The sequence below is a fragment of the Melozone crissalis genome, unplaced genomic scaffold (assembly GCF_028551555.1).
Source record: "Melozone crissalis strain CALT ecotype California unplaced genomic scaffold, PUWL_Pcris_2 ptg000006l_1, whole genome shotgun sequence".
Taxonomy (NCBI): domain Eukaryota; kingdom Metazoa; phylum Chordata; class Aves; order Passeriformes; family Passerellidae; genus Melozone; species Melozone crissalis.
Genome location: NW_026535784.1, coordinates 53,861,078 through 53,878,719, shown reverse-complemented (window position 1 = coordinate 53,878,719; position 17,642 = coordinate 53,861,078). Strand labels below are relative to the sequence as shown.

Genomic DNA, 17,642 nt, shown 5'->3' with positions numbered 1-17,642 from the left:
TAAATGTGTTGGCAGTATTTTATAGTGGGGAATGTGGTATGGTTAAATCTTGCCTGTCAGTATACTGTGGTTGTTTGAGGTTTTGGGGGATTTTTTGTGGCTTGTTTTTTTGTTTCTTTTGTTGTTTTTTTTTTTCCTTTGCTTATTCTTTTCTTTTTCCCCTACTCCATCCGATAATGGAACACAGGGCAATTATTTTCATTGGGCCTTTGAATATTTATGCTAATAGCTATGTGAGTAATGCCTGTCATGGTGGAGGCATATCTCAGTTATTCTTGGCAGACTGTAGTAGTTTTCTCAGAATAGTGTTTTGTGATTCTGTAGTAACTGTGCCAGCACCCTGTCTTAAGTGGTCTCTGTACATTGCCATTGTAGCTGTGTGTTCAGCTACATTTCAACTGCTTTATTTCTCTGGTAGGGATAGTAAGAAAAATGAAGCAGTTACATCTGAGTTAAATTATCTTGCAGGTTTCAGTCTTTGCTGTACAATAGGGATGATTTTCTGGTGATGGCAGTAGCTGTTCAGGAGGATTAGTGAATAGTTTCCCTTGCCATGGACTGTCTAGTCTGTTTAGAAGATGGTGGAGTCATGGGTGAGATAGCTCTATATACTTGAGATTTTTAGCTGCCACATTTGTCACAAATAAGTCCAATTTTGTATCTGAATTGATCAAAAAGTTGTGGTAGTACTATGTAACATATATATTCAAACATCTATTTCTAATACAGTCTCAGTTCTGAGATGCACTTGCTCCCAAAAGAAAACTTAATCTGGCTCAGAGCTGAAAAACACTTCTGAAAAAAGGGACAGGCACAGCTGAAACTTGGTAGAACCAATGTGGCTACTAATGACTACTTTGGCCGGAGAGAAAGCACACTTTCATTTAATGTGTTTTTCTAAAGACATACTCTGGGTGAAGTTGGTGGTTCTGTAATTTTGCAGATATTCCAACAGCATGTCTTTAAACTAAAGTTGCTAGGGAAGGAATTTGAGAATATTCTGAGTTGGAAGGGAGCCACAAGGATCATCGAGTCCAACTCTTAGGTCAGTGGCCCCTGTGTGAACTGTACCCACAGCCTGTACCCATAACCTGGTGTTATTAGCACCAGGCTCTAACCAACACCTCTCTTTCACTCTAAACAGCTTCTCATACTTCATCAGCTGAGGATGTGCAAACCTGTGATTTGGTGGTTATTGGTTATTTGTGGTAGTGATTATTCCATTTTTACTAAAATGGGTTTCTAACTCAGTCCTCTCCATTGTCTGCATCTCGAGCACACCAAATGACATCCAGTCAGGGCCCATTATTTAATGCATTAACATTTATCCCAGGGAGATTCAGAATGGTTCCCTAAGTGATGGGCAGTCCTGCTACCTGGAAAGCCATGCTGTAGACAGAATATGAATAAGTGGTTACAAGGACAAGTGGAACTGAAGAAGGGTAGAAAACTGAACAGTGAGAAAGCAAAGTGGTACATCACAGGTCTGGAACTTTTTAGCCTCCTTTCAAAGACAGTTTCAAAAGTTTGTTTGGTTTGTTGGTGATGTTATTTGGATAGCTAGTGTACATCACTGCTTTGTGCACCTTCTAAGGTCAGTTAAGCTGTGTCACTATTAATTTCAGTCAGTTTTTAATTTCATATTTACAACATTTTTTGTTGGTGTTTGTTACAGTATTTACTATTGCATGCTATATTTATTTTTACTGTACTGCTAGGCTGTTCAGCTAATCCTTCCTACCTCCAGCACTTTCAGTTGTTTTTTATACCATCTGAATGTTGTAGTGATTTTGTCTTTTTTAAAGGGTTATTTTTGGGGGGGAAGGAGGGGCGAGTTGTTTTGTTTTCAGTTTGAATTTTTTCCCCCACCCTTCTTTTTTAGTTTTTAGGGAGTTTTTTCTTGGTTTATTTGGTTTTGTGTTGTTTTTTTTGGTGTTTTTATTTTTTTTTTTTAGTTTGTGGTTTTTTTGTGGAGGGAGGGGTTCTACCCCCAGTTTCTTTCTTTTCCTTCTAATTTCACAGATTTGCTCAAACTGTTTCACCAATGAAAATCCTTTTAACCTCCTCAGGCATTTTTCTAGCAGATCTGCTGAAAGACTATCATTATCTCATCATCAAACCATTTTGGGAGATCAAGTTGATAAACATTCATCATCATTGCAGAAAACCACATCAGTGGTTGATATTTGGCCTCTGAGAATGCCTGCCTTTATTCTTCTTAAAGATTCATTAATCTGCAAACTCTAATGGGTTTTTTGGGGTTTTTTTTGTTTTTTTGGTTTTTTTTTTTTTTTTTTAGTTAATCTCTGTCACATCAGCAGAACTAATTTTATGTTTATCCTCAATCCACAGAAGTTAGTATAATTTAAGTGTATCTTGCATTTGGGTGAATTACAGATGATAATTGAAGGGATCTTCTACTAAGGTGCCTTTCAGGCTCCTTAATGAAGTCTGAAGTTTTCCTGATAGGGAGGATCTTTGTCCATAAAAGAAGTGCACTTAGGGGCTGCTTTCAGACTTTTTTGGGTATGTTAACTTTTCTTCTGCTGAGAAGAGAGTGTTGGAAATTATTTTGCATGCTGGGATTGCGCATCTTTTCATTGCATATATATGTTCTTCCTGTTCTATGGGGGACTTCGCTTTACAAGGCAATTCTGGTTTGTGTTTGTTGAAATTGCCCTAGAAGGGAAAGTGTCCTGTCAGCTACTATTCATTAAAAGCCAGTTCTGATCAACAACTCCTATATCTTATTACTTTTGGTCAATCTTTCTGTTTGCTTTTGGTGCTTTCTACCACCCCTTATGCAAGGCAAGTGTAGTACAATATAGCGCCTTTCCAAGAGATCCTAGAAAGTGTTCTTCTATCATCTGCATTAGGGAGGCTAAAAGCTGGCACAGTTGGGTTGTTTTATCTTTGGATGAGCAGCCCTCCATTCCTGCACGCTGCAAAGGCATCAGCCACTTCATATCTGCCACGTGTGATGACAGCCCAACTCTGCTCCTGATGATGGAGGGCAGACTTTGTGTTATCACGTTTTTATTTGGGTTGATACTTCTCTCTTACTGTCTAGGCAGTTGGAATTATTTGTATTCTGTAACTTTAGATAACTGTGTCTGCAGGCATTTCCCAAAAGAAGAAGCAGAGACTTCTAGAAGGCTCCGTTAGAGAAGAGATCCCTGACTTCACCTTTACCACCTCCTGACACACCCATCCATACCTTTGACTGCACCTCCCCTCTCACTCTTGGCAGATGAACAGATTTTTTTTCACTAATATTCCCCTCCAGAATAAGCTTTACAGAAGTCTGATCATGCTATTATATGCTGTTTATGGTTCTCAATCATCTAACTAAAAGCTTCTTGTACTAAATTTGCCCTTAGTGCTATTGCTATAGGCAACAACATTGCTTGCAGTGCTTGTAGCATGATTTTTGCTACCCATCTAAATGACTCTAATCCCACTGCTTGCTACCTTTTGATTTTCTGAAGTCCAGGATGCAGTGCACTTCTTACACGTGAAAAAAATTTTGTTGTTTGATTCTACCAAGCCTCTATCCCATATATATTGAATCCATGCTGGAAAATCTGACTCTTGTGTATTAGCCATGTAACCACATAATCATGGTCATACTCACATGTACATGCTTGCACCATTGTCTCAATAGGTATATTTACATCTTATTTTATAGGTTTTTCTCTTTGCCTTTTTGCTGTTTTTACTAGTTAGCATATCCCGCTCCTGAACTGGCTTTCTTCTGCAGCAGAAGTTGAAGGGCTAAGGACATCTGAGTGGGGCACATACAGGATGTTATATTAAATGATGTCTTGGGCTCTTCAAAAGCAGGAGAAAGGTACAAGGAATAAATTAAGACTAGTGCTGATGATAGAAGTTAATCTTAAATGATAGCGCTATCAAATTTGCTCAGAGCAGATGACAAGAGAACGTGTTCCAGCACTTAAAATGCTGTCTGTGTTTTAGGTAGTGCTTAATTAAGAGTGACAGTTTTGAAACTGCTATTTATAGTGTTCAACTGCTATGCCAGGATGCCAGCAGCATGACAACTTTTTCAGAAGCATGGACTTAACCCCTGAGTTTCACTCTCAAAGATGACTGAACCAGCCCTTATTCCGTAGGTGGCTTTGGAGACTGTGCCCAGAGGAGGCTGTGCACACCCAGTTTGGTGTGACAGTCTCTTGCAGGCAGAGACTGATTGCCCAGCTCTGTCTGTGGTGGGATAGAAAAGTAACAGGCCTACAAAATCACTCCTTATGCTGTGCTAGTGGGGCACTTGTAGCAGCAGTGCATGCTTTAGACACGCTTGGCTCTCAGAACTGAGGAAAACCAGCTTTTGTCAGGAATTCTGGCATTTTGCCTATGCCTTTAGTGTAGGGAATGCAACTGTGTCATGGCTGTTGTGCTTTCTAAGTTGGCCTGTTCATATACCCAACCATCTGACCAGTGCTTTGCACTGATAGTTTCGGGTCAGCATGCTGGGAAATTCCTACTTGTCCTTGTTTGTGAGAGTTTTTTAAATTGCCTTACTTTTCACCTTGGTATCTCAAACTTTATCTCAGTTTCATGGAGGGAAGTGGTAGGGGCCTTTCCTTACTTTAGCATCAGAATTGGAAAACCAGCAGTTTGTACAAAAGTTTGTTATGGAAAAACATTCTGCCAGACAAAAACATGAAAGAGGAGCCATTGAACAAATGAACCAAATCTGCACAGCTTACAGTGTGATGCTTCAGAAAGTGATCTTCTCACTGTAATTGATACTACAAGTTTGATAAGTACTTGGCCATATGAAATGTGCTGCCTTTCAAATAAACTTCCCAGGTATGTGCTGGGAAATCTTAACAGCAGATGAAGAAACCAAGCCAATATTAAAATAGGATTTTTCTTCAGTTGCAGATTTATTCCTGCATTAGTAATTCCTTTGTAATTTCTTTTTATGTGATATTATTCACCTTCCTTTTCTGCCCTAGTTGACACTAAAAGCACAGGAGATGATTTATACACAGTAATTAATGAAAAATGTTTTTAGATGTCTCTTAAAGGTAATGGGCAGGCATCACAACTGGCATTTTAGACTTCTTACATAAGTGTGTATTCATGCAGCAGTGATATAGGGTTGCATTTTCTCTTGATTTATTTATTGAGGCTGATAACTTGTTTACTAGTTTGAGTATTTGTCTTTGGCTCTGACTGATATGGAATAGCATCCAGAAGTGCTTCTCAATCATAAGAATTATCTGTAAGCTGTTACTGTCTTCATTTTCAAATATGTAGGATGGGGATGTCGTAATTGCTGATCATACTCTTAATGTTACTTTTTTTCCTGTTTTTTTTAATTCCTTTTGTCTTTCAGCACTTCTCCTTCCCTAAAATCCCCATTATCCTTCATACTGTTGTTACAGTGCAGCTTTTTTCCCAGAAATTTCAGCTATTTCCACAGAGGCCACTAATTGATGGTGACTTCATGTCTTTGGAAAAAATATATTGTATATTGATAAAGCAAAACTACTCAGAGATGTTGCTGCAGGTTGCTCAAATCTGTCTGCTGGTCAAAGGATGATGCATGACCAAAGAATGTACTTTTTGCAGCCTTGCCAGTGTCAAAGCTAAGTGTATGTGTAAGACTGGAATGTGTGTCTGGAAGGCATAGGCCTAAGCCTAGTCCTTTTTTTAAGTAGTGCTGTAAAGGTGAATTTATTCTCAGTGCTTGGGGCTGCTGAGAGGATGTGTTCCCTTCTGCAGACTAGCAGACTGAATTCTTACTGCTTTTTTTCTTTTTACTGCCCCTACAGAGGCTGCAAGTCGTGCCATAGTCCAGTTTCTGGAGGTCAATCAAAGTGAAGAAGCAAGTAGAGGTTGGATGCTGCTCACCACAATCAATTTACTAGCTTCATCAGGACAGGTTAGTCTGAAACAGCAAAGTTAAGGATAAATTATGGAGTGGAAGAGACAAAAGCAATATTAAAATGAACTACATGAACACTCAGCAAAAGATGTAACTATATTCTGCTTTTCTGTATTAAGATCATCTTTCTCTTGTATTGCCACAGGACTTATGCTTTAGCTCCTTGTGGTTTCAGTTGCCTGAAAAAATGAGTAGTTTTGGAACTTTAATTTATAATGCTCTTTTGAATAATGCATGCAACTTTTATTGCTGCCCAAAGGCTTCTCTTGCATACTGCTGCTTAGTGCCCCATGAGATGCATGGCACATAGAGCATCTAAATAGTTCAGACCTTGAACTTTGCACACCTCACTGGAGGAGGGCCACAGCAGTTGTGAAAAGCAAGGCCAGCAGCAGTGATGAATGGGGGCGGTAGTGAATCATTCCTGCCTCTGCTTCTGGTGCTGTGCTCCATCACAGATCTTTCTCTGGCAGGATACTGGGCAGCTCTGTGGTTTGTTATTTCTGTTCTAATCTGCCTTTGTAATTCAGCACATCATCTTATCTCTGTTTTAGTGTATCACCAGCCTCCACGCCAATTTGTCTTTTCTTCCTACTGATGCTTTCATATTTTCTACTACCTTGCTTCATACAGCTCCTTACACCTTCTTGCCAAGTGAGAGCATAAATTGAAATGTCCTCCTCTCACTCCCATTTCTCCTACTACAAAGACTTGATAGCTGATGAGGGCTTGGCTGAAGGTCTTGTAATTAACTTGCTAACTTCTGTTGGCAGAGACTGACAGGTTTTGTTTCTGTCCTGTGCATTGATTGCTCTGAACTGTGGCTGTGAGGTGCTGTTGTCATGTAAATAAATCATCCTATTTTAAAAATTACTGTTTGGATAGGCACTCAAGAATATATGGTGAATCTGTACTGCTGTGTCAACACCTCGCCAAAGGTGTGAGAAAGAAAAAACAGCATTTCAATGAACTGCATTATTATTGATGTTTGGAATCTACAGTATGCTGAACTGGTATTTTTTGCTGTGTTTTCTTTTTCCTCAGAAAACTGTGGACTGCATGACTACAATGTCAGTGCCTTCCACACTTGTTAAATGTCTGTATCTGTTTTTTGACCTTCCACACGTGCCTGAGGTAGTTGGAGGAGCACAGAATGAACTACCTCTCGCAGAGCGCCGAGCGCTACTACAGAAAGTCTTTGTACAGGTAAGAAAGGTAAAATAGGTCAGGGAATTTGCAGGAGGAATGTAAATACTCCATGTGAGCAAAGTCTAGAAACTTTTTACTTGAGCCAGGTTTTACTCTTCCTTGATTCTTAAAAAACTGATAGCTAAGAGAGAGGTGGATTTTCCTGCAAGCACAGTTGAGGTTAAATTCCCACTCCTCCTCTAGTTTTTGTCATTGACAAATACCTCCTGCACAGAAATCTCTGCAGCTTTTCTGCACAGATACTTAAAAGGAGCAACATGTGGATTACTATTCTGTTTTCATTTATTGGTCCTAGTACTTGTTACTTGTTGTCTTTGGCTGTTACTGATTGAAATAGATGTAGTAAAAAAGTATTGATAATAAAGTGGTGCTCTCAAATGAACTGACTGGAATTAGTGAGGTTTCCGACCTCCCCATCCAGTTGCAGACAGCCCCTCTCCAGTTTTCTGAGAGGGAGCCTGAGTTTTTCCTGCATGAGATGCAAAAAATCAGGCATTTCAAAACATGCAGAAAAAGGAGTGTGATGTAGTAGCTTCACCTACATAGCTGCATTTTATCTTGGTTTTGGTAATTAGGAAATTCAGACCAGGTGCCAGTTATTCAGGTATGTTTGCAGTTTTGCTGTAGCCTTTCCTGACAAACTTAATTTGACCAAGATGTTTTGGTTGCTGCTCTGCCAACAACCCATCAATAGCCTTCTTCCTGCATTAGGAAGGAATACAGCAGTTTGCCTCACAAGGCTTCTCCCTCAGTGCAGAATTTAAACCTGCAAGTTAGGCAACTGGCAGATTCTCCAAGAATGGAATATTCTGGTATCCATGCAAATATGCTGTGTCAGCCTAAGAGATTTAAATTCTGCTTCCAGTCTTCTGGTAAGCATTTTAAACTGAACTGGGACTTGAAATAACCATGTGTCACATAACCTTGTCTTGTGTTCAAAGCATAGAAACACACAAAGAGAAAACAGCAAATTACCTTTTTTAATGTGTTTCCTCAGTGGAAGAATGTTTCACCTTTTACTAAGTCTAGGCAAAATTTTCAGTGATAAAGGTATTAATGCTAGTTATTTAATGACTTTCCATTTCAGATCCTAGTAAAATTGTGCAGTTTTGTGTCCCCGGCGGAAGAGCTGGCTCAGAAGGATGATCTCCAGCTTCTGTTCAGTGCAATAACCTCATGGTGCCCTCCCTATAACCTGCCTTGGAGGAAGAGTGCAGGAGAAGTACTAATGACCATATCTCGTCATGGCCTTAGCGTCAATGTAGTGAAGTACATCCATGGTATGTGCCTTTCTTTAGTATTATTTATTGGGATTTTTTCCTGCTCTTCTTTCAGAGTTTTCTTATTTGGGAAATAGGCATGAAAATAATAGAGCTTCTAGGCTTTTAGTTTGGGCATGTGCTTATTTACATACAGATAACATTTCTAAGCTGTTGTGTAGTGAGAGAGCTGAGTCTCTCATTCACATTTCAGTTTAATCTGGAAGGATCATTTCCTCTCATGTTTTTCTGTAGTGTTCATGATAACCAAAAGGAAAGGCTCTCAGTAACTTCAGTAACTGCCTGTATTGAGAAATATTTGCTGTGAAGATGCATTAATTCTTAGCAGGCAGCTGTATTCCTCCCCTGTGGTCCAGCCCAGCTTTCCCAACCCAAGGATGTTGTTTCTAGGGCCTGGCCCATGGAGGCTCTTTGCTTGGCTGAGAACCATACCTGTGCTGGATGGGTTTGGAGCCCTTATGTTTTCCCTGGTCTGTCACTGACTGGATTGCTGACACTTCAGTCAGCCTGCATTTCTTCTGCCAGTCCCTCGTCTTCCCCACCTTGCTTTACAGATTGAAGATTTTGTGCATGCTGAAGGCCAAGTTAAGTTATCTCATGGGCTTAATCCAGCCTGTAAGTCACTTAATGAGTGAAGCATCCAGAATCATTCCAGTTTGTCTCCTGTCCATTTTTAAGACAAGTAGATCCTGGCTGTTGCTGGCATGGAAACTGTACAGGGACATTTGTGTAGCTGGTTACAGATTTTGGTAGCTAATGAAAGTATTACTTTAGTCATCATCTATCTTTGCAAGGATCTGGTAAAGAGGGAGGTGCCAATCTGGTTGACAACAACTTGCAGATGAAAAACAGTGTTGGAGAGGATATTAGCTGCCTGGAAGCAGCTTTGCATACAAATTATTCTTTTTGCACTAATTGAAAACCGTATGAGCGTTTAGGTATGCAGGACTTGAGGTAAGAAATCTGATAAAATATGTTTCTAATATTATATTTAAGGCCTTTAGACTGAGGTGCAACATAGGAAGCATTTGTAGTTTTTAATTGGGCTGACTGTTGGAGTGAACTAACATCCTTACACATTTTAGCAGTGTACACCTACTGGAAAAGAAGAAACCCACAATTTTGGGTTGCTCACACCCTGAGAAGCAAGTAGCTACAAAGCTCTATATTGATGATTTATTGAATACATCACCCTGCTCTCACATATTTCAGAGAAAATTTCAGTCTGTTTTTTTTTCTTCTGCTAGCAGTGTGTTTCCAATTCCAGTCAAAAAGATGTGAATGTACCGTGTCACTCAAAGCACAGCATTGTCACCAGTTGAGTGTTTTTAGGACTTAAAAGGTGATAGGCTTCTGGTGGGCTTTTGATGAGTGTAGAAGGTGTATGTACATGTGTGAAGCTGTTATTAAGTGCAATGAAGAAAGTAACTGGAGTTTTGACTGTCATTTGGTGTGTTACAGTTGCTACCATTATTGCTTCTCTATGGGCTTGATCCATAGAGGAGGGAAGCTGGCATGTGAAAAGATACTCTAGGTTCTTTAAAAAGTGAAATGGAGCTTTGGAAAGAAAACCAGTCTGCCTTGCCTCTTTCTTTTTGATTAAAAAAGTGAACCTGACTTAAGAGATAACAACATTTGTCACAAGACTCAACTTATATTCAGGAAAAATGGAAGATATTTCATCATATGCAAAGGAGCATTCTTTAAGGCTCTCATGCTCTGATTTAACCTCTGGAAAATTTTATCAGTCTAGATAGAAAGATTTGTGCTTGTGTTGTGCATGCTGCAAAGTTAAAATAGCAAATAGTTGAAGGGAGCATCTTTAAAGCAGAGTGCAACTTAAAATCTCACTATAGATTTGAGGAAACTTTATTCCTGACCTACTGAACTGATGGAATATGGGATTTATGCAGGGCAAGGCAACTATGTCTCTTGGATGCCATCCAATGAAATGCCAGGAAGGAATAAGATGACAGGGTGTAAAGGTTTATATGTATGCTTTTAATAACACTTCAAGTCAGTGCTTTGTATAACTTTGTGTTTTAGAAGAAAAAATATGGTTTAAAATTACTTACAGTTGCCATATTTGTCTTTTAATTTTGTTGAGTTATCTGGTCAGACTTTTTAGTTAAAAATTAGTATTTATCTACACAGTTTCCTCCTTACAAGAGTAAAAGTTGTAAAAGGGAGGAAGAGGTTGGCAAAAAGAGGTTTGGGTTCTGATCCAAAGCCATTTGAGAATCCTTCTCATCCTCAAGTAGTATTAAGTTTTCTGTGACAAGAGATATTTCAATAAGTTACTTTATGGCTGTGTTTTGTGTGTTGGTTATGCCTCTTGCTGTCATTAATGTCAGTAAAATCCTAAATTTCTCCACTGCAATTCTTTTCAGAAAAGGAATGTTTGTCCACGTGTGTCCAGAACATGCAGCAGTCTGATGACCTTTCTCCCCTAGAAATAGTTGAGATGTTTGCTGGACTTTCTTGTTTTCTCAAAGACTCCAGTGATGTATCCCAAACGTTGTTGGATGATTTTAGGATATGGCAAGGATACAACTTCCTCTGTGACCTTCTCCTCAGGTAGGCAAAAGTGCTTGAGGAAATGCAGACAGATCACTGAGAATTTTTCAAAAAAAGTTGTCTTAATAAAGAGTAGATGAATAGGTTTAAACAAATAAGTTTAAACTTATAGATCATTATGGAATGAAGATATTAAGACCAACACATTGAATTCTGTGTTTCTTTCCATTTATTAAACTACATTGTTGAACTTATTGCTGTTTAGTACTGGTTTATTACTAAGTGTTTCTTGTTTTGGAAAGATAGCAGTTGCTTAAAAAAACTGGTACTAAATATTTAGAGAGAATCCAGAACATAAAATTTTGGCTGCAACTAGTGATTTTTGAGTGGTTGGTGTTTGTTTTGTTTTCCCTAAGGGAGTGGTTTAGTGGTGGGCTTGGCTGTGTTGGGTTAACAGCTGGACTCAATAATCTTGAAGGTCTTTTCCAACCTAAATAATTCTATAAATATTGTCTTATCATGTTATCATAATGAAAAATCTCATATGTAAATCTGGTGAACCCTATGAGGGAATAGGTTGGTTTTTTTCTTAATTAAAAGTACTTCTAAGCTGCTAATGCATTTAAAAATATAGTAATGGAAATGCCTGCCCAAAAAAAACCTTTGGTACATGATTTATCCATGATCTCTTTTTTTCTTTCCATGAAAGAAACTTCTTTAATTTTCTGACTGAGAAAGAAAAGAGTGTCTGTTGCTTTATTTGTGTAAAATCTATGGGCAGTCTATGTTGTTTTGTTTGAATATGAAGTTCTGAAGAAGAAAACTTAGCTGTTGCTATTGTAAAATATATATATTTTACAAATCCAAGGTACATACTGGGTAACTGTAAGTGTACACCTTACGAAGTATATTTGGGTCAAAGATGCTTAAGACATTTTTACTGAGAAATGCCAATGTTGTTATCTCCCTGTTTTTGGTGTTAGTATGCTGAGGTTTGGCACCCAAATATTTGAACTAACTTTTCCACTACATTGTATACTTCTGAGGGGGATTTTTGTTTGTTTTAAATGGATACCAGACATAGACATGGCATTTGACATTTTTAATCGCACTTAAAATTACTCATAAGTTACCTTTGGTGCCACAAAAGCTAAAGCACCTGTTAAGGAATTGTTATTTTTCTTGTTCTAAAAGTGGAGTTTTGGAGTATGTTATGTTCACTAATGCATTATTTCAAAGTAGTGTAACTCAAATGCAGTTGTTTTCCAGAAACTGTCAGCCAGAGTTTAGGGGAAATAGGAGGGGAACATGCTGTCATGTTACATGTTGAGGTACTAAAGTGATTCTCTGTAGATTGAGTGTTATAAAGAAATTCTCCCCTAAGCTTAGATCAAAGAATGGGGGATCCCTGCCAAATGTATAGGAAGCCTAGGGATTTGAATGTCTCATTGAAAAAGGAGGACACCTGGGATCATCAGGTGACATCAGTAAAGGTTAATGGCATAGGAATGTGTTATCCTCATTTCTTCCTGAGGGGGTTTTCTAGAAGAAAATAGTTCCTTTCAAGAAACAGTGATCTTGAATGAGCCCATGCCTTGATCAGTGATGGACCAGAGTGATGTATTCTCCCTGTTTTGGCTCAAACCTGCTCACAGAGACTTGTTCACTCTGGGGCACTTTTATGATGATAACTGTCATGTGAGAGTATGAAATCTGGACACTGGGTCTCTGGCTGCAAAGAAGAAAAGCTTTGGAGCTGGAAAAGCAGAAGGATGTGTGAAGAAGGTGGCTCAGTAAGAAATTGCAGAAGATTTGTGAGGGCAAGAGGAGCACTTTGGTAATTTCATCTGGATGATGTGAAATGGCAGAGCATGTGGAGGATTAGTAGAATGATAATAGGTGAGCTCTGTGCTTCTGTAGTGACTGTTTGCAGGAGGTTCTTGTTTGAAGGAGGTTCCTTCCTCAGCCACATCTGGCTGAGATGATGATGGAGGATGCAGAATGAGCTGCTTGTAAAGGGCTCCCACAATCATTTTTCAGCAAGAAGCGAAACAGAGCTTGCTCTGCCTGAGTCTATAGAAGAATGTGGACCCCAGTTTACTCCTGAGATCTACAGTTAGTAAATAATTAAACATGGTTTTATTTGTGGTGAAGTTGCAGGAAAATGAGGATGGTGTTAGGATTCCGAGTCAGTTTTTAGGGTTTGGTCTGATGACGTGTTCCTGTCAGTAAATGGCTGGAATGGGATCTTAGCATTTCCATTCTCTTGTGTTCAAAGTGGTAAGAGTTTGTAGTTCTAGTGAGTGTGCTTCATCCTGTGCTTGTGAGTGCTATCCTTTACGAAGATACCCTTTCCTTAGCACAAAATATTCACTCCCAAAGTGGCAGATGTAGTTTAGCAAGTTAATTACAGATCTATTTAATTACAGACTATCCTATACTTTCCTGTACAGTATCTTCATGTCTGTGAGAGGATTCTTAATGTAATTTTTAATGTCTTTCTGCTGACTGTTGAGTTCAAGGAGAGATTTATGAGGTAAATTCCTATGGCAAATAACTGTTTGCTCTTTTAAGTCCAGTGTTTGAATAATCTAATGGTATGACATATGGACATGGAAAATACTGCAGGAATCAGGCAGTAAAATTAATCTCTAAACTGATAGAATAAACCAGACCTTACTGAAGTGATTTGAGTTCAGATAAACTAGTGCTGCTAACTTGATCCTATTGTATTTTCTTTAGGTTAGAACAGGCAAAAGAAGCTGAATCTAAGGATGCTTTGAAGGACTTAGTTAATTTGATAACTTCCCTAACAACATACGGTGTCAATGAATTAAAGCCAGCTGGTGTAACCACTGGAGTACCTTTCCTGCTACCTGGATTTGCAGTCCCACAGCCTGCAGGCAAAGGTGAGTCTGCTTTCTTTCTCTCTTTGTTTACTTTTTTGTTGTTCTAAGTGCAAGTGACAAGATACAGAGCCAGCTGTGTATTGGACAAACCCTTTGCAACTAAGTCTAAGTTCTTTACCTAAGATTCTGTATCAAATACTCAGTTATTTTGGTCTCAAATATTTTATTTTGGGGTTGGAACCCAAAGAAGAAAGCTTAGGGCATTTGTCTTTGGGGACAGGTCCAGTCTCTTCACTGCAGAGCTTGCAGAGCTGACAGTTTTCTATGTGGAGATTTGAAGAGATTATCTTACTGGAGAGATGCACTGATTTGATTTATAGTGTTTTAAGCTGCTCTCTTACTAAATTGATATGAAATGCTGATGTGCTGGCTTGATTTTTTTGTTGTTGTTGTTTTTTTTGTTGTTTGTTTGGTTTTTGGGATTTTTTTTTTATTGTTAAATCCTTCCCCTTCTCCTCTTTGCTTTCTCTTAGCTTTTGTCAGCTCAGGCAAGTGTAACTTGTGAGCTGAAATCTGTTATTTCATCACCACTGCGATCAGAGTGATAAAATCTGTGATGTGTTTGAAACCAGTCAATTACAATTTGGAGATAAGGTTGAGGAAGTCTTGAGGGAGAAAGGCTTGTATAAAAATAAACTTAGGTTTCATATCCTGGTCATAAATTTAAAATTCAGGTTAGTCTTGTATGTAACTAAGGAGTTTGGAATTTAATAGTGACTGTGGAGCTACTTTGAACTTTTATGAGATATACCACTGCACAAGAAAAGTTTATTCTAGGATTCCATTTACAGATTTATAGACGAATGAATATACATCCTAGGTTCCTTGGACAGTGACTTCCTTTCTCTGGGATGGAGAGAGTCCATTGTTCTTAGGAATTGTTTTTCTTTTGCACTAAAGAAAGGAGAAATAAGGTGAAAGCTCAAGAGTTTAATTTCTTCATGTTTTGATAATAATTTTTTTTTAGGTTAATCAGCTTGTCTGATACAATATTATGAGAAAACCATGGTCTGTTGCAATCTGCAAAAGAGTTCTTGAACTTTGTGGTGTTTGTCAGGACATCTCTGTTCCTTTTACTTGCTTTTCATAATGTTGGGAAATTGTCTTTTATGAAGACTGTGTTTTCTCAGTTTACTAATTTCTCAGTTATTTCCATTTAAATCATTTTAGTTCTTGAACTCTGAAAAGCTGGTTAGAATTTGGTTTTTTCAGGGGTCCTCCTAATAATCAAAAATAATTTATTAATCTACTTGATTGCCTGGAACAATTGTTGATACTAAGTTAGAATATTAATAGTTGTATCTGAAACTATTATGTTCCTGTCACATTTAAGAAGCTCTAAATCCCCTCATCTGATCATTTTCATAATAAAGAAAGCATGCAAATAAGGCCTTTTAGGAACAACTGTGTTATAATGTAACTAATATTCTTCCAGATGTGAAATTGTTCCAATGTTCTTTTACTAGGGAGTTTTCTCTTGCCTTCTGGAGAAATACTGAAATGGAAGGTGGGGAGGCTAGGCATGAAGATAATTGAATCTACTGTTCAGTTGGACAACTTAGTCTACAAAAATGAAGAGAGTAGTGTGCCATAGAGAATACATAATAAATAAGAATTTTTTGTTTATGAAAGGGTTTTCAAATTAGGTTAAAAGTTTGCAAATACCTTTATTGGAAAAAAAATTATTGTTAAAACATTTTAAATGCTTTGTTTAGATTGTCTTTAAAGTTCTCACTCTTGATTGTGTATTTTGTTGGTTATGTTTTACCATTAGTTGTTTTCTGTATCGTGGGATCTGTCCACTGTCTTGTACTATTCCTACAGAAGTTTAAAAAGTTGAATTTAAGGTATCTTTTGAGTAGAATAAGAATAATATTTGCCCATAGAAAATTTTGGGGCACACTCATAAAGGATGCATTCTTTAGCTAAGTGAATGAGATATCAATGAACTTGAAGGTACTTACAAGAAGAAATGTGACTACTGAGCTTTAAAGCTGTGAGATATTTGTGTGCTAATATTATAGCTACTTTATGCTTTACAACTTTTTCCCTGTGTTTTAATTCCTTAATTGTTAATAGTACTGGACCCTGCCATAGCTTTTTTATTCCCAGCTGCGAGGGTTGTGTTCTGCATTACAGAACATAGAATGTATGACTGTTGCTATAATGAGTTCTCCTATGGTGTGGGTACATCCTGAGCAGGCTTTGTTTTGTCTCTAGGACTGTATCCTGTGTACATTTTAACACTAAATCAGTGTACTTATCTATTTTAAAGAAATTATCTCTGATCAGCATCTTTAGCTGCTTACATAAACTCTTACTACCAAATATATATAAAGATGCCATCTTAAAGAATAGTAGGTTGTGGAATTCACAGTGTAAGTGCATGTGCAGAGGCTTTTTTGAAATTAATTTTAATTATGTTTTTATTAAAAGTGACATCATACACTGTTATTTTATTCCTACTTATTAAAATGCATGGATCATTATTAATAAGTGTATTCATTGTTTACGATGATTAAGAATTTTTCTCTTTCCTTTTTCCTCCCATCCCACTTTATTTCCTGATTTAGGTCATAGTGTGAGAAATATTCAAGCATTTTCTGTCCTCCAGAATGCATTTTTGAGAGCAAAAACCAACTATCTAGCACAAATCATCCTTGATGCCATCACGAATATTTATATGGCGGACAGTGCCAACTACTTCATTTTGGAATCGCAGCACACATTGTCTCAGTTTGCAGAGAAAATTCCTAAACTTCCAGAAGTGCAGACCAAATACTTTGAGATGCTGGAATTGGTTGTCTTCAGCTTGAATTACATACCCTGTAAAGAACTGATCAGTGTGAGCATCCTTTTAAAATCCAGCACTTCTTTTCAGTGTAGCATTATTGCCATGAAGACACTCTTGAAGTTCACTCGTCATGATTACATCTTTAAGGATGTCTTCAGGGAAGTGGGGCTTCTGGAGGTGATGGTAAATCTTCTTCATAAATATGCAGCCCTTTTGAAAGATCCCACTCAGGCACTGAATGATCAAGGTAGTGTGTCCATTTCCATTTTTCTAATTCTTGTCTTTTTTTGGCTGGAAATAGTGGAGTCTTGCATTTAGGAGAAATGAGAGAGTCTGAACATGTACCTCAAGGCCTGAATTCTGCTGAGGATTGCTGTGCCATCTTAAAAGCTCATTGGAATTGCTTCTCTCAGTTTCTTGAGAGAAGCTCGAGGCTAACTTTAATGAATGATGCTGTATGAATGCAAAGTAGTACGAGCTCATATTTTCCTTTCTAAATGATTTTTTGATGTACTGGTTCAATATTTGTTACTTAATGTGAAAAAAGTATAGGGACAATGTATACCATCAATGTTCTTCCTAACAAAAGGTACTTTGTAACTTCATGTTTAGCACCAGATGTGAAAAAATACTATAGAGTGCATATCTGAGCTCTTAATAGGAGACTTTTTTATAAGCTGGGTCTACATTTTTCTAAGCATTAAAAAAAAAATGAAGATGAGTTGTCTCCAGACTAGAGCATCTCAGATAAGCTCTAGCTACTAGGCCTCCAAGGCAGGCTCTGCCACGTGCCATAGAAGCCTACATGCACAGACAGACAATTTTTTTTACATTCTTCATTCAAACTGCAGTCAAGCTTGTGTGCATCATTGACACTTAATTTTTAACCATAACTGCTGGATGTTTCACCTGGATTTAATTGTGTGAGGCTTCATTAGTGAGTGATAGCTGTAGGTTAGTTGGAAAGCTTAGTTCCCTTCAACTCCATTGGAAAACACATCAGTTCTTATGTTCCT

At 37.9% G+C, this 17,642-nt stretch overlaps 1 protein-coding gene across 8 annotated transcripts in view; it reads left to right on the top strand.

The window, feature by feature from the left end:
* Positions 1-17,642, top strand: part of WDFY3 (WD repeat and FYVE domain containing 3) — a 152,306-nt gene that overhangs the window by 58,894 nt on the left and 75,770 nt on the right. For all 8 annotated transcript variants that reach the window (XM_054296013.1, XM_054296010.1, XM_054296011.1 and 5 more), the window contains 6 exons: positions 5,805-5,914; positions 6,962-7,123; positions 8,214-8,406; positions 10,797-10,983; positions 13,666-13,832; positions 16,406-16,873. In XM_054296013.1, the coding sequence (XP_054151988.1) occupies positions 5,805-5,914; positions 6,962-7,123; positions 8,214-8,406; positions 10,797-10,983; positions 13,666-13,832; positions 16,406-16,873 (1,287 nt within the window). The remainder of the gene's footprint in view (positions 1-5,804; positions 5,915-6,961; positions 7,124-8,213; positions 8,407-10,796; positions 10,984-13,665; positions 13,833-16,405; positions 16,874-17,642) is intronic.